The sequence below is a fragment of the Vicugna pacos genome, chromosome 30, assembly GCF_048564905.1.
Source record: "Vicugna pacos chromosome 30, VicPac4, whole genome shotgun sequence".
Lineage (NCBI taxonomy): Eukaryota > Metazoa > Chordata > Mammalia > Artiodactyla > Camelidae > Vicugna > Vicugna pacos.
This window is the reverse complement of record NC_133016.1, coordinates 13,468,455-13,484,177: the sequence shown is the minus strand read 5'-3', so window position 1 is coordinate 13,484,177 and position 15,723 is coordinate 13,468,455. Positions and strand designations below refer to the sequence as shown.

At 42.3% G+C, this 15,723-nt stretch overlaps 1 protein-coding gene across 1 annotated transcript in view; it reads right to left on the bottom strand.

The window, feature by feature from the left end:
• The window catches only part of FECH (ferrochelatase), a 29,737-nt gene that overhangs the window by 782 nt on the left and 13,232 nt on the right, over positions 1-15,723 (bottom strand). Inside the window, exons 5-10 of the mRNA XM_015240526.3 lie at positions 11,433-11,567; positions 8,757-8,863; positions 5,369-5,467; positions 3,442-3,549; positions 2,844-3,008; positions 47-106 (exon numbers count right to left, since the gene is read on the bottom strand). Coding sequence (XP_015096012.3) covers positions 47-106; positions 2,844-3,008; positions 3,442-3,549; positions 5,369-5,467; positions 8,757-8,863; positions 11,433-11,567 — 674 coding nt within the window. The remainder of the gene's footprint in view (positions 1-46; positions 107-2,843; positions 3,009-3,441; positions 3,550-5,368; positions 5,468-8,756; positions 8,864-11,432; positions 11,568-15,723) is intronic.

Below are 15,723 nucleotides of genomic sequence, written 5' to 3'. Positions count from 1 at the left end.
TGCCCTCCGATATGTTCTACTAAAACGGCTGCAACACGGAGGGTACCTTAGAGAACAGCGGGTTTCCATTAAGAGACTCTGCTCTTCTGATGTTTTCAGCTCCACACTGAATCACATGAGAAAAGGGAGGAAAAACATACACGTTTTATTTTTCTTTTTGTTTGGTTTTTTTTTTAAGAAACTGTTACAAAAAAGCAAACACACACACACACACAAACTCAACGTCTTACCACCTATGTGTTCCCAGAATACTCAGAAATGAAAGCAGTCCCAGGACCAGGCGTATGTGTTGCTTTTTCACCTCTTTACCATAAAATTGCTCTTCAGTTTCTGTCCCTTCCCCCATTACCTTCCTGTGGGTGCTGTGTTTTCAAGCCATTTTTGAGGTTGTATTTGATAGAATATTTAAGTAATTTAAATCTGCTTACCATTCTTTTTTTTAATTCTACCTTTCTAATGCAGGCTTTTGCAGACTCAACCTAAGCAGAATGTTGCTTTATGTACATTTTTATATATGTTTTGATTCCAAGTGCCTAAAGAGGTAAATTCATTTAATGTATATTGAACCTAGATTGGATCCAGTGCAGAGTTGGGTGTTTAAACATAATCTTCCATAGAAAAATCTAAAACAAAAAACCTAAGGATTGTTTCACAACCATCCCTGCTCCTCTCTCCAAAAATATCCAGTGAGTTCCAGCTAATTATCCCCCAAATAACGGAGAAATATCTAATTAATATTTACTCAGGCAGTGAGGTTCTCTCTCCCCTTCTGACAGGCTGATGGCTTTTCAGTTGCTTTATCTTTTAAGTAAGCATTAGCATCAGAAGACCGAAAAGGGGGAAATGGCGAGATGCAGCAGATACATAGCTCTCAACTTAAAAAAAGATTATATTCTAAAACTTCACGTAGAAGTCAAAGGCAGCAGAACAGCCAGTGTTGGCTGGTGTTCTCGAACACTGCTGATGGGCGAGTTAAAAAGGATATATTTCTGTAGGACAATCCAATAAAATCTGTATCAACACTCACATTCCATGTCTAGGAATTTTTTTCTAAGAAAATAATCGGAAAAACAAAAAAGAAAATGACGTTTATTACAGAGCAGTTTATGAAAGTAAAAAAATGAGAAACATCTTAAATGTATGCTAATCAAGGATCTGTTAAAAAATAATTATACAGATCAAATTTATATATTTGGGTCCATAATGTATTTTTAAGAAAAAAAGTTACAAAACAGTATGAATAAAATACCATTTTATTAAGTGTGTAGAAGAATACCATTTTTTATTAAGATACACACATTCAGAGGGAAAAGGGAACTTATTTTTATCAAAATATCAACATATGTCTCAGGGTAAGATTCTGAGTGAATTCTACTCTGTCATACTTCTCTGAACTGCCTGCGTTCTTTATTTTTATTATCAAAAAGCAATAACTTATTAAAAAGCAATAATTAACTTAACAAAAAAAAGCAATAATTTCTATTTTGAGCAAAAATTTCAAACTACTTGTTAGAGAAAGTCTGTAGTTCTACACGCAGTATATTCTCCCATCGAAATAAGGAGATAAATTGCAGCTAGGTGGTTTTCTTTATCTTCTGTATGACCTACGTATTAGTCACTAATAATCCATTTGATTACTAAGGAATGGCTTCAGTTGAGTAATTTAGAATGTGAATTCTGATGCAATACAAACAAAAATTAGTTTCCAAATACACTGGTATGAATGGTATTTGCTTACAGTCAGTCTTTTCAGCAAGACACAATTAGCCAAGGGCACGCTGGGACGCAGAAGGCGTCACTAAACGAAGTCCACAGACAACCCTATGATCTCACTTTAGCCAATTACAACTTGCCCATAAATTCCTCATCAGAACTACTGACAAGTAATTTACACAGCCTCTACCTCCATCCACATGGGATTGATGACCAGCATCTATATACAAAAACCTGTGGGACTGAGTGCCAGCTGAAACTTTCCCCAGCCCACCCTCCACCCTGCCCTGCACCTGCCACCCAGTCCCAGAGATGGTGAAGTATCCTTTGAGGCCAGGCCTCCATCATTCACATGTGGGATGACGGGGGCAAAGGGTTCTGGCAGAAGATGAGTGGGCAAGGGCTTCTTGGGTCCCAAGGCTTCCACAGTTCCCAGAGAAACAACACTGTGAATTGGACTCAGGTTTCAGACTGGCCCTTGGGAGCCATGAGATGGGTGAACAGCAGTTTTCTCCACTCTGAGGACAATCACATCCATCTTACATTACAAGACACTAAGGATGGTATTTGTTATTTCAATAAGCAGGTTGATCACAACATGGGAGCAAACAGCCAATTAAGTGAGTGCATAAAAGAGGTCAGGGAAGTCGCACAGTTTCACACACCGCGGAGTGTCACTCCGCAGTCTCCAATGGTGATGACCCGCACATGCCTCACAAGTCAACCCAAAGTCGTGTAACAGCCCGTCACTAACAGGTGACGAAGGGGAATTATAGAGCAATAAAGCTCTTTTCCTCCGAACTGGTGAGAAGTACAATTATTTTTTTCTTAAGGAAATGTAGTTTTTATTACTTCCAAGGAGTACAGTAACTCAAACTAAACCAAATGACGTTGCCACGGTGCCCCCGGGCCACCTGGTTTCTCAAAAGCACAAAAGCACTTTCCCAAGGCTCACGTGGAATTAGGCTGATGTGCTGAGATCACGACTCAGGTTAAGTATCATTCAGAAGAGTGAGGCCATAGTACCTGCAAACATATGCTGGACGGTATTTTTAAATAATACAATTAGATCGTCACAGAGAGAGTTTCCTTTTAAAGCAAATCACAGTGGGATTAACAATCACACTTACCTCTTTGGCTAGCCCTTGAGAGTACTCGATGTCCAGCTCATAGAGCGTTTCAATGTGATCGCTGGTGAACGCTATCGGAACCAAAAGGATATTCTTCCTCCCCTTCTTACAAAGCCCTTTGATGGCCTCGTCTGTTTGCGGACCCAACCAGGGCATCGGACCCACCTATGAGAAAGCAGGATGAAGGCGCACAGGCACCACGTCTCCCGTGTCTATGACACACCCCAGCCCACCACCTCGGACACACACGCACCTCCTCCTAAGACTGAGGGTCATGCTTTGACACCTGCTCTAGCAGGTTTTGGCACTTCTGTATTAAGCTCGAATCCTTCTAGAAGTTGGCAAAATACACTTAACAATTTCTGTGATTGCAACTAAAAGTAAGCTATTATTTCAATGGAATCAGTGGAGTTGAAGTAGTCACTTGGTTTCCCCTGCCTCTTATTTGCTTGCAGAGTTCTTTCTGCTCGTGTGAGCAATCAGGTTACAGAACATCCTGTCCACGTGAAAGGGCCAAATCGGATCATTTTATAAATAAGTCCTGAAATGGACATCCTCAAGAGAGCTGGCAGCATGCGGATGCGTGGAAGCCACCTACCTTTGACTGCCAAACCAGTCGGTAGGGGTTGGAGTAACCCAGCTTATCCATGACTCTCTGGACAGTGGCGCCCACCTCCTGAGGATAGGGGTCCCCCCTGTTGACCACCTGCAGCAGAGACACACGGGTGTTTAGTTGCCAACACTGTGAAGGGTTCCAAGAGCCATGGGCTGTGCGGTGAGATGGCGTGAGCCCTGGACCGGAGACTGCCCCTTGTCTTCTGCACAAAGGACCACATCCTCTGCTCAGTCACCAAGCTTCCTTGGATTTAGTCCATCGGCCAAGGGAGAACACTGTACTCAGTCATCTCTAAGGTCCCTAGGAATGTGTCAAACTCTGTTCTATGATATTCACGGGTGATTGACAATGTTCCACAGTGGAGGATGGGTTTCTTCATTTCCCCATCGGAAACAGGGAAAATGACACAGAAAAGCTGGGAGATGGGACCTCACTCTTACCAGTCACCTGAGTGGCTGATTTTAGAAATGGAAGTGAAAGAGTGGTGTATGGACAATGGATAGAGCTACTGAGTCTGTGTGGGCCAGCTGAACAAAAGGGGTGAACGTTAGTGGGGGTGAGTCATTAAGGAGGAGAAGTCATGAGATGCAAATGCAGTGGAAAAGAAGAGCTGTGGCAGAGCAAACCGACGCCCCCGCGATCTTTCCCCACACTCTCCTTCTCCTCCTCACGGGATTCCCCAGTCCCACCCAGGACCTCGGGTAGCAAAAAATCCCCTGGAAGCAGCATGCTCAGTCCCTTAAGGGAAGAAAGGGAAGTGAGTGAGGTGGGAGGTGAGAGGAGAGGGGGCAGCACCTGGGATTGTTCACAGATAAAAATGTGTTTCCTCCTTTCCCAGCTTAAGAGCTTGCCTGCAGGCACTTCAGACATGGCCTCATCACACACGGGACAGTTAGGGAAAGGATGAGGGTGGAGCAAGAGGATGGACATGTGAAAAGGGTTTGCATGGTACCAAAAAAGAGAATATGCACCTGTTAAAATACAAGAGGCAGGCTTCCAGAAGACAGAAATGGATCTCCAGAGCGACCACCTACTGCAGAATGGGCTTAGGGGAGAGGGAGGAGAGGAAATGCCGCAAAGGGCTCCACCCTGGTGACCACCAGGTGGCAGTACAGGTCAATCAGAAGAGCGGCCCAGATGATCAGACACTCAGGTTAATGCCGGGAACCCTGGAGCTAAAAATCTTACTAGCACCCAAGAGGATGTGATCCTCCACCTTTCCAGCTTTGAGAGCAATGTTTTTTAGGACGCAATGCTAGTTCTGAGCTGATGAAACTGGCTGCTTCTCCCAAGCACTCCTGTATCTCACGCAGCACACCTGCTCCACCAATCTTGTTTCCAAAAATGCAACAGCTACAGCACAGAAGCAGTGTTTTAATGAACACCCAGTGTAACGTGAGAAAATAAGGAGCAACTGGATCATAATTTGATACACTCGATATTCACTTGCCAAAATGTGGTCCCCACTCTGGGCAAATTCAAAATTAATCGCTTCCTGGAATTCAAACAGCCCCTGTCAAGTCTTGAGGACAAAAGAATGGGACTGAAAGTGCTCAGTCTGAATAGGGAGGCCCTACAATTCAACACCCTGAACCCCTTCAACAGGCCAGGCAAAAGCTTTCAACTGTCTTCTTTTAACTGTCCCACTTATTAAAAATTCTTATATTGGAATAGATCTTCAAGCTACTATTTTAAAGGGATTTATTAAGACAACATCTATTCACAATATTAAAATTTGAATGAATTATTATTTTTCAAGAAGTGAGTCTAGTTAAATCAGCACCGAGTTCAGTTTGAGAATTTCGACTTCATCCTTGAACTCGGCTGAAGACCGGAGGGAAGCTGGGTCCACGTTACACACTTTGAAAGCCTTTACCACTAGGTCATCCAATAAAACGTTCTTACTTACAGACATTGGCAGTGAGTGGGCAGAAAAAAGAATGACCACCTCACGTCTCTTCTCAGGTGGAAAACGATCCAGTTCTTTCAGAATGTGGTCTGTAAAGCACTGCGGGGACACCAAGAAAGGAGGGGAAGGAGGAAGTGGGAAGGACATGGAAGGAAAAGAAAATATTTTTTTCAATGAGAGTTACACCAAAAATCTCAGAGAAGCCCCCAAACAGTGGGACTCTCTTTTTTAAAAATTGCAAACTATACAGTCTCTTGCTTTGGTTCATCATCAAAATGGTTCATAACGGTTTCAGGGGCCGAGGGAATTTGATGGGAAAGTCCTAAAGCTCGCTAATGGCTCTCTGAAAATGAATGCTCTAGATCTGTATCCCCCTGGGAGGCACAGGGCACACTTCCAGATGGAAAGGGAACACAGATGGGAAGGAGACGTTGTTTTAAGACCTCTCATTTGCTCGGTTAGCAGGAAAACAGCTTACAGGGTCTTTCTAAATCTTCCTGAGTTTGGCTTTCAGGCATATCACATTAAAATACATTAGACAGAAATAGGAGAGGAATAAGAAAATGCGATTCTATTTTTACAGTCTTTTCCTCGATGAGTCAATCTCCGTAATGACCTTCATAACAACAGATGAGAGGTTGTACAAGTCTCATTAAGTTCACAGAGGGCGAAAGATGCGGTCCACCTGGGGGCCTGTTCAGTCGCGTCTGCGGGACCTGGGCTAGAACGCAGGTCCCGCCACCTCCTCCACACCTCTGTCCGCCAGACCAGTTAATTCCCTTCGTCTCCTTGGCACTTTCCGATTCACATCAATAGGTGCTGAAATACCAGATCTGAGAGGCTGTCTTTCATCTCACTCTTTAATCATTCTGTCATTTAACTTACAAAGCAAATGCTACAAAGGACATTAGTGGGTCAACTGACAAAACTGGGATATGAATGTAAGGTTTGATAGTTTTAAGTATCAATGTTAAATTTGCTCACGTTGAATACTGTATCATTGTTGTAGAAAAAAATATCCCTGCTGGTTAGGTACATATATTTGTGAGTGTGTATATATATATATATATCTTTTAAAAGGTTCAGAAAAAATTATCTATACATAGATATACATATGCATACACACACACAGCATCAAATATAAAGTGGGATAAATGTTAATATGTGAATCTGAATAAACAGTAGACAAGAGTTCCTAACATACTGTTCTTAGTCTTGTAACTTCTCTGCATGCTTGAAGTTATTTCCAAATTAAAAAGGGTTTTAAAATATTATAAAGGACAATTTACCAGAACCATGTAAATTTGTACTTGTTGGTGTTTTGATATATCAGTGGTTAATATCATAGGATGAGCAAATTATTCCCTAATAAATATTGGGGTATTATTCATCTTTCCAGGACCCTCAAAATTTGGTAATTGATGCTCCAAGGCAAAAAATGGTGCCTAGAGAGTTAGCTCCCTTTTCAAAATTTATAATTTACCTATAGAGTCAATGTGATAGGATAACATACAAACAAAAACAATACTTTCTGGTGGTCTTTGCAGTGTTTAGAAACTAAGGATGCTCAGAAAAGATTATTTTTGGACAAAAGCTTAGCGAAGGAGGCCCACTGTGAAGTCTATGCAGAAGCCTGGAGCATACATTTACTCCAAACATTCCAGCAGCTAGATAATAGTAGTAAAATGACTATTTTGAGTAATTACTTCCTGTAATAAGCAGAAATGTAGATTAAAAACAAGGTTTTTAGTTTTAGTTTTAGTTTAGGGTTTTAGTTTGGGTTTTTCTTCTATTTTGGCCAGTTATCAAATCTCCTTCTCATGTAATCTACATAATATTAAGAATAAAATCTAACTAGAAATTTTTATTTCCCCCCAGTTTTTAGTTGTGTTTTTTCCTTTTTCTTATCTTGCAAGACTGCAAGTAGAAACACAATTTGTTATGGCTTACAGCCGACTCTAAGCCACCGTCAAAACTCAGGAGCTGCGGGCAAGTGGGAGCGCTACTTAAATCATCTAAAATCCATCTGTGGTATTTTCTCCATGCAGTCTCTCTGCAGAATGAAAGAGGCAGGCGGCTCTCAGAGCCTTCAATCATGCCATCTAGGAGGGCAGATAAATGCCTCTAAAATTCCCTTTCATTTTATGAACGGAGACTTCCTTCCATCTTTTCTGCTTCCCTCCTTTTCAAAGGACTGAATTTTAATGCAAATCTAATTACGCACTCGATCAGGGCAGGCAGATGCTGTGCAGATCCCTCGGCTCTCTGCTGCCACATGTCAGTGCTGACCGGAAACACCCCAATCACAGGCCTCCAAGAGCAAAACAGGCAGGCCGGGCTCGGGCCTCAGGAGGTACTGACTGGACCCAGCAAGGAACAAGAGAGAGGGGAACAACCCAAACTACACCCCTCTCTGAGGGAAGGAGTCTCCTTTTCACGTCTCACTTTTTACTTAAAACTGGATTTCAACCTACACATGTTAACCCTTGACATCACCTACGTGCTTAGGGAAAACACTGCTCAGGGGCAAGCTGGCCAGCTTTTAACAATGTCTAGCACCATCTAGTGGTTACATTTTAAGTGACTCCAGACTCGCCCCGCAAAAAAAAAAATAGTGTTAAGCTCGTATTTTGGCAGAAAATGTACAAGGAATTAAACATCCACTGGATTAAATTAAATCACTTAGTATTTCTCCTACGTAAACCAACTCAAAAGCAGAAACTCCCACCAACAGAACAAAGCAATATTTGTACTACTTAGGGCAACAACCAATAGCATTCCCATAGTCAAAGAGCAAAGAAGTATATAGTAACACCAATTCAAAGCTTTAGAATTGTAGTTTTAACTGATTCTTCTACACTCCAGCATCCATTACCATAAATAATATAAACTGTGTAGGGGAAATTTGTAACTTCTTTTAATATATGAAACTTTCTCAGTTGAAATGTTAAATTTATTTCATGTCTCAGAATATGTAGCGATCTTAGCATTAAAATTTTTAAATCTTTGGCTATTTTAAATGATTTAGAAAATAGAGGATTGATCTGTTGGTCATTCAATCTACGAATGGCGATTAGATGAAACGCCCTGCATAATCTTTTCCGTCCTTTTGGTCACTGTGAAACACAAAACTCAAAACATAATTCTACTAGGGTTTGTAACTAATACTATTAATCTGAAGAAAGAAAAGAGTTTAACCTTTCATCTTTAAAATTATTTTCTCTTGTCATAATTAATCAAGACTCTAATACCTTTTATTAATCCCCAGCACATAGTTTACATAAGAGAACAGTGAAGCTCAGAAGGACACCCAAAAAACAGACAGGTACAAGAACCTGACCTACCCAGATGCTGGAGTGGCAGGAGCAGCTGGCAGTGGCTGGCTTACCTGAATGAGGAGCGGATGTGTGGGCCACCTGTCAATCGTGCTCCACTTCATCATGGGCTTCTTTCCCACTTCATTATAATATCTGTAAATGGCATTTAAGCTGCTGCCTGAAATACACAGGGGTGACTTAATACATGCATGGGTACTATGGTGAACATAAAAAACAGACTAATCAAGGCAGCAGTGTAAGTTCAAAGCAGGCACCTGCTTCTATACTGAGCCAGTCTAATGACAATCATTTCAACATGCTAAAATGCATATGGACTTAACTACCCTGCAAATGAAGATCACTAAAAAGCAATCAATTTCAACAGCCTTTCAAAGATCACGGAGGCCATTTCTAGTGAGAAGCACGATGGTGGCGGATGCATGAAACACAAGCAGTCGTCATTTGCAAGGACAATGCTACAATCAAAAGCATGTTAAATTTTCTTTCCCTGTAATGAAGGTGATCACTCCCATTTACAGAAAATGTAGGAGGTGGGAAAGAAAGGAAAAAAAAACCTGGCCATGCTAATATACTCATTGTTTTATTCTAATATGGTTCTTTCCAGTTATTTTTCTTTATAGCTGTTTCGTTTTCCAAAGTTGTAATTTTCGTATATATGCAATTTTGTACCCTGAGTATTTAGGGCATTTCTACTTAATATTATGAGATGAATATTTTTCATATTACAATAAAAGCTTTATAACCATCCTTTTTATTAAAAAAAAGGTTTGTTGATAAAAACAGCTTATTAAGATTTCTATGAGCATTCTCTACTTTTGCCTGCTTTTTAGAATTATCATCATTCCTTAGAATAAGTCAAATGGATACCAGACAAATGTAATCCAACAAAACCTGTATTTCTAAGCAAGAGATGCAAATCATGAAAATTCAGAGACTAAAGGAAGGCAGATGGTGTCAACTCAATGCCAATTTCTCCTGACCTAGAGGAGCTGGCATTGGGGCCAAGCCTTAATCGGATGAAACTAACCCTAACATGGGCCCCTTCCTCAACCTTCACACGGGGCAAAAGCTCCAGAACACTGCCGGGCCTCCCAGCGCCACTGGTTTCTCTGATTATGAGAACTATTCATCTGTTAGGTCTCCAAATTAAAATGCTAGCCAGGACAAAGCCATGTTTAAAACAAAGGTGCTCTCAGGCTAAGACTCAATTTTCAAAAAAATAAACTGAGTTCCATTTTGCTGAATAGAATGAGTCCGATAAATCCAAACTGAGTTCATTCCAGGTTCAAAAACCGTCTCTCCAGAAATCACAAAGGAGCCACCACCACCTTCACAATGCAAATCACGGTTCCCAGGTGAATGCCACTTTCAGATGTACAAAAGGTCTTCTGGAAGCCGCAGTAGGTCTCTGGATCACTCAGAAACATTCAATGAACCACCAAAAGTAGTAATCGAGGGGAAAATATCACTTTAAAAATTGCTTGATATAAAAAAAAAAGTAGTTGATACATAGAATATACTGGGTCTGCCACAATGTGTGTCTAAATAAACAGACAAGTGACCCTCCAGTGGCCTCAAAGAATGAACACGCTTCCCAAAGGCTGTCACGTCTCTGAAGTGAAGATGTACCAGCTGTACTAGAGGAAAACTGTACAGACACTGACGTTTGAAACACACTTGGTAGAGCCAGCAATGCGATGAAACCCTAGTCAGTCCTTTGTATATAAATAACCATCTTCTTAATTTGTTTAATCTTAAGAGCAGACATTTACATGTTGAGGTATATTTTTAAAAGCCAGGCAAAAGCATAGCTTAGAAATGTATAAAACCCGATTTATTCTCCTACTGGACATTTTAAAGTTGTAGAGGTACATTCCCCAAAGAAATCACAATTCGAACTCTTGAGGGTGTCTGAGGACTCGGGCATTTGCACAGGTGCTCTGAACAAATATTTAAGGAACACACACAAGATTTCTCCCAGTAGCCTTTTGTTTTCTCCTTACAAGTTTTAGAAATAATAGGCACTAATGTCCAAAAGCAATTTGGGAGTAAAAACGGGCTAATCTCAATCCTTGAAAAAGAATGCAAACAAATGTATTTGTGGGTGACAGCAGAAGATTTACCTATGCCCAGTGAGACGGAGACTGGCAAACAGGCTCTTCTCCAGCTCCAGCTAAACATATAATAGTATATAACACACAATAGTATTTTCCAAAATCTAGAACGCTGAGAGGAGTTTGCAAAGGAAACCACAAACTGGGCTCTGTTTAACCAGAAACCAACCCCTAACCGAAGCAAAACCAAAACATATACCAGTATTTCCAATGTCACGTGGACACCTCTGTTTGCAACATGGAAACAGCTATCACCTTTGCTACATTAATAAGAATATTAGGGTAGCCATAAACATAAGGCTTATTATACAAACATAGAAAGTGGCTTCAGGTGCATGACTGATCCATTACACAGCTGCATTGAAGCACTGAGCACTGGAAGCCACTGCCTTCACCCACCATTTGTAACTCTTAGCTGCCTGGCCAATAACTCAAGGGACAGATGAACCATGAAATTTCAAATGGACTGACCTGGACTCTTGTGTTTAAAGCAGATGGGCTGGATTTGCCATTCAAATCAAAAATGACTTATCCTTCCCTTCCACACTCAGGTTCCCTGGTTATTTTTGCTAGGGCCACATCCACCCTCCCACCGTCAGAGAGAAGCCTTACCTGTGGTAGAGCAGCTGTACTGCGGATACTGTGTGAAAGCAATCGCCCTCTCAAGCCCGTCTCTCTCCATCTGCTCAATTGCTTCTTCTGTTAAAGGGTGGACATACCGGAATCCAATATAGTACTTGTGAGGAGCTATTAGGGAAGCATGTGTGGAAAGGAAGAAGTGTTCATCTTTATATAGATCCCAAACAGAATACAGTGCCCAGAACAAAGAACAGTTAACCTAATTTCCTAGGATGCTGATAATGTAGGCAAGCTTAGAATATCCCTTGGATCTTATCCAGTCCTCCGCTAGTGCATGGATTTTTAATCACTATTTTCTGTGATCAACCTCCCCCCCTCTCACACACACACACACACACACACACACACACACACACCTTTACTTAGCATATGATTTTTAAAACTCAAGCTTCTCTGCCTTCTTCTCTGCTCTTGGCTGAGATAAGAGAGGCTCAAGAGAAGATGAGAAAGAACTAGCATTTATTCTTAAAGTATAACCTCCCCTTACATACCAGCTACCATGGAAGACATGATGCTTTTTCCCCCCCTCACATAAACCACATTTTTCAGATAAGGAAACAGACTCTCAAAGGTTAATGAACATGCCCCAAAGTCACACCTAAGCACATGGTCAAGACGAAATGATAACGTGGGTCTTCCCACCCCAAAGCCTGTGACCCCAGCCTCTCTCGTCACCCAAGTCCCCTCCATCTGTTCCCTCAGGGACCAGGCCACCTACTTTATATAAAAACCCTGGGGTACTCAATAAAAATTCATTGATAACAAATGACGGAAATGATTCCCCTCACTGATATGGGAAAAAAATCTAACAATAAATTCTGAAATTGAAGGCACTTAATGGGATTTAAAACCATTGTTCTGGAAACTAAATGGCCCACATCAGTGCACGTCTTCAAGGCGTCCCTTCTCCCGTCGCTTTGCCAATTCCCCCTCCTGTCTCCTCTTTATCCTCCTGTATTTTAAATCCACCTTCAACCACACAATTTCTTAGACATTTATTAAATCATAAAACGGAACGTTTTTTTAAAGTTAGCAAGTCTTGCTTCCTTGTCTTTCCATAGGATGACACCTAACTTATAACAGGGATGAGGCTGAAAATACACAACGTAAACATCAAGGAACAGTAAACCCAAGATGCTGTTACGGTCCAGGCATTAACAGGGGCTGCAGCTAAGAACGTGACACCAAATTGCCACCAGCAACACTTGGGTTAAAGTGGAGAAAAAAGATAATACGTTTATTGTGTGTGTCTGTATATGTGTATACATATGTCTGTGTGTGTATATATGTATATATAGATGTACACAGATTGAGAATATAGATACGTCTATATTATAGACAGGTATATAGATTGAGAAAACATTCCTCCATGACGACCCAGGGGGCTGAATCAGCGGAGCACGTTATCAAGCACAGAAGCAGCATACTGATGGGAGAGAGAAGCACGCATGTGCACGGAAAGGGCAGTCTCTTTCAATATTCCCTGCTTGGGGATGACAAAAAGAGGAAGGAAGGGGTACAGATGAAATAATTTCAGCTGTCTGTCCCTTCTAGGCTATCAGTTTTCTGTTCTCTTGCATAAAATATGGTAAACTTCAGTTTAAACTCACCAGAGGGCACAGCCCTGTAAGCGAACTCAAGTGACTGATTGCTCAAAGATTATGTGGTTCTTGCTAAAACTGCCAACTATCACAATATCATCAAGTCCATTTTTAAAGAGCTCTTGGTGCTCAGAGCTGAGGCCGAAGTGGAATTCGCTTTCTAATCTATTTTGAGACAATAAAATTATCAGATTGACAGAGTCAGATCCCCCACATGCTGCAGGTCAGCCAGCTTCTCGCACTTTCTTTTCAGCTGCCCGGCAGCTGAGAGTTGCAGCCTGGTCTGTTGACGTCCAGGAGTTCCTCCAATATCACAGACAAGAGAGGTGGAGAGGCTGCCCTCGCAGATAAAGGCAGGGCGGTGACCACTTTCAGAAGGGAGAATAAAATACTCTGGGAAGAACAGATAATGCTTTCTCAACTGTCCAATTCAAGCTGGCCAGCAAAGACATATTTTTTTAAAAGTGACGCTGCACTGTCTTCGGCGGGAACTATTCTGAGGAAATAAGCTTTCGAGAAGGCCCCTGGCCAGCCCAGAAAGCTTTCGCCCTGCAGCTGGCTACCCCCGGCAGGGGCACAGGGGGAGGAAGGAGTCTCCTGGATGTCAGCGGGCACCACATCTGGCGGGCGCCACATCTGGCCAGCTCCAAACACACGACTGGCTGGTCCAGCCTCATCTACCCTCAGAGCCCCGCGAACAAACACTCTGGTGAGAACTACAAAGAGGGGGAGAAAAGGAATGGGGAAACCAGATTTTTAAACAGTAGAACTTCACTCATTTCCAGTCCATTCATTCAGCATGTCCAATAGTCCAAATGTCGGATTTGGGCATGATTCTTTGGGAGAAAGATAGGAAGTAAATTAGAGCATAATGCTGCCTACCCTGTATCAGCTCATGAACCCCATGCCAGCGATGAATAATAAAAGCTCACGTTACTTGTACCGTGCACCATGCTGCCGCCTTTCAGGCTTATCTGATTTTATTTGCACGGCGATTCTAGGAGCTGGGTTCTGTTATCGTCCCCATCCTCCTGAAGAGGCTTACTGGGCTAAGTTATCTGCCTGAAGTCATACAGCCAGGAGTGGGGAAGCCAGCTCCACTGCAGCGAAGACACGCTCCTCCCCATTTGGCATCCGATAAAGAACGAACTGATCTTACTGAATGGCACTTACTATAGAGCTTCATTGAAGGCAGCCACAGTCCAGATAACCAAACTGTACTTTTTAAAATGTATTTCAGATTTAGCCTTTTCATGAAATGCAATGATTACCCTTCTCATTTATTTCCTTCTGAATTCCCTAAACGACTGCAGTGCAGTAGGAAACCCACTCCAAGTTACATTCCCTCACCCAGCGTACTGTATTCGTTAACAGTCAATTCTATGCAAGTCTCAAAATTTCTATGCTGGTCACCAGATAACAACCACTTCCCCTAAAAAGGAGAATATGAAACATTTTTATCTGGTTGTAATCACTTTTTTTTTCTTTGCCTAAAGAGAACTTTTCCGGATATAAATAAACAGATAGGTGCAGTTCCAAAGTAAACTTAATAATTTTGTAGGGAAAAAAAGTGTAAGAAGAGAGGAGGACTGAGAAAGAGACAGAGAGAAGCAAGGAGATCAGAAAGCAGCAGGAAGGAGATGAGGGAGGGAAGGAGGCACCCGGGTGGGCATCGCGGAGCCTCAGGTCCACTCAGCGAAGCAGGACAAAAAAATTCTTTCTAGGTAACCTGGGCGAGCCCCTGAGGAAGCCACAGAACCTCGCCTGCTAATCTTCTCAGTCTTCAATACAAAGTTCCCCTAAAGAAGCTGCCAAACCATGAGACTATTTCCTGTCTTCCACATCCACATGGAGCGATCATCAGCTGCCATATTCATTTTGAAGAGTCTCTCTCTAACAAGTCTTCAAAAGTTCTCCCTGCTCCTTGGGTACATGGCCTGCAGCAGCAAGGCCCCACTAGACCTGAAGCTTCTTGTTTAAGCAAAAGCATCAAACAAGGGAGGGCACTCAATGGGCCACTGATGGATGAGTGGTCTTGGGCCTCATTAAACACCCCATCATACCCCCAATCAAGCCTGCTTTAAGTGATTAGGTGGTCACCTACCACACAAAGGAAAGGAAGAGAACTGAACTCGCCTGCCTCAGAGGGTCCCAGCATGGGCCACAGAGGCTGGTGACACGCCTGCCCTGGGATCGTGAGCACCAAAGCCCTCCTGGGACCAGGCCCTGGATGCGCTTCCAAGATCCAGAGAAACCAAAGTAGCCCCCACCAGTGCTTCAGTGAGAACTGCCGGGAACCAAGCTCCACCAAGGTTAGAGTGTGACTCGTTCACTACTTCGCCCCTCATCAGTATACCCGACTTGCAGTCAGGGCTTATAAATACCTGGTGGGGGGGTGAATGGAAGAAGGATGGATGGATGTGGGCATCAATGGATGAAAGACTGGGGAGGGAGTGACCCATCGGGCGAGTGAACAGAGTGAGAAGGTAGGAATGACACTTTCTTGTCTAATGCTGTAGTGACCAGATGGGCAAGCCATTGAGCTGACTTGTGCTTCATGGATACCCTAAACTTATCCCCAAAGTCTTAATGAAGAACAATAGACTTTTTTTTTCATATAAGTCTCTACAAGATAGAATGTTTAAAACTGTTTTTTAAATCAT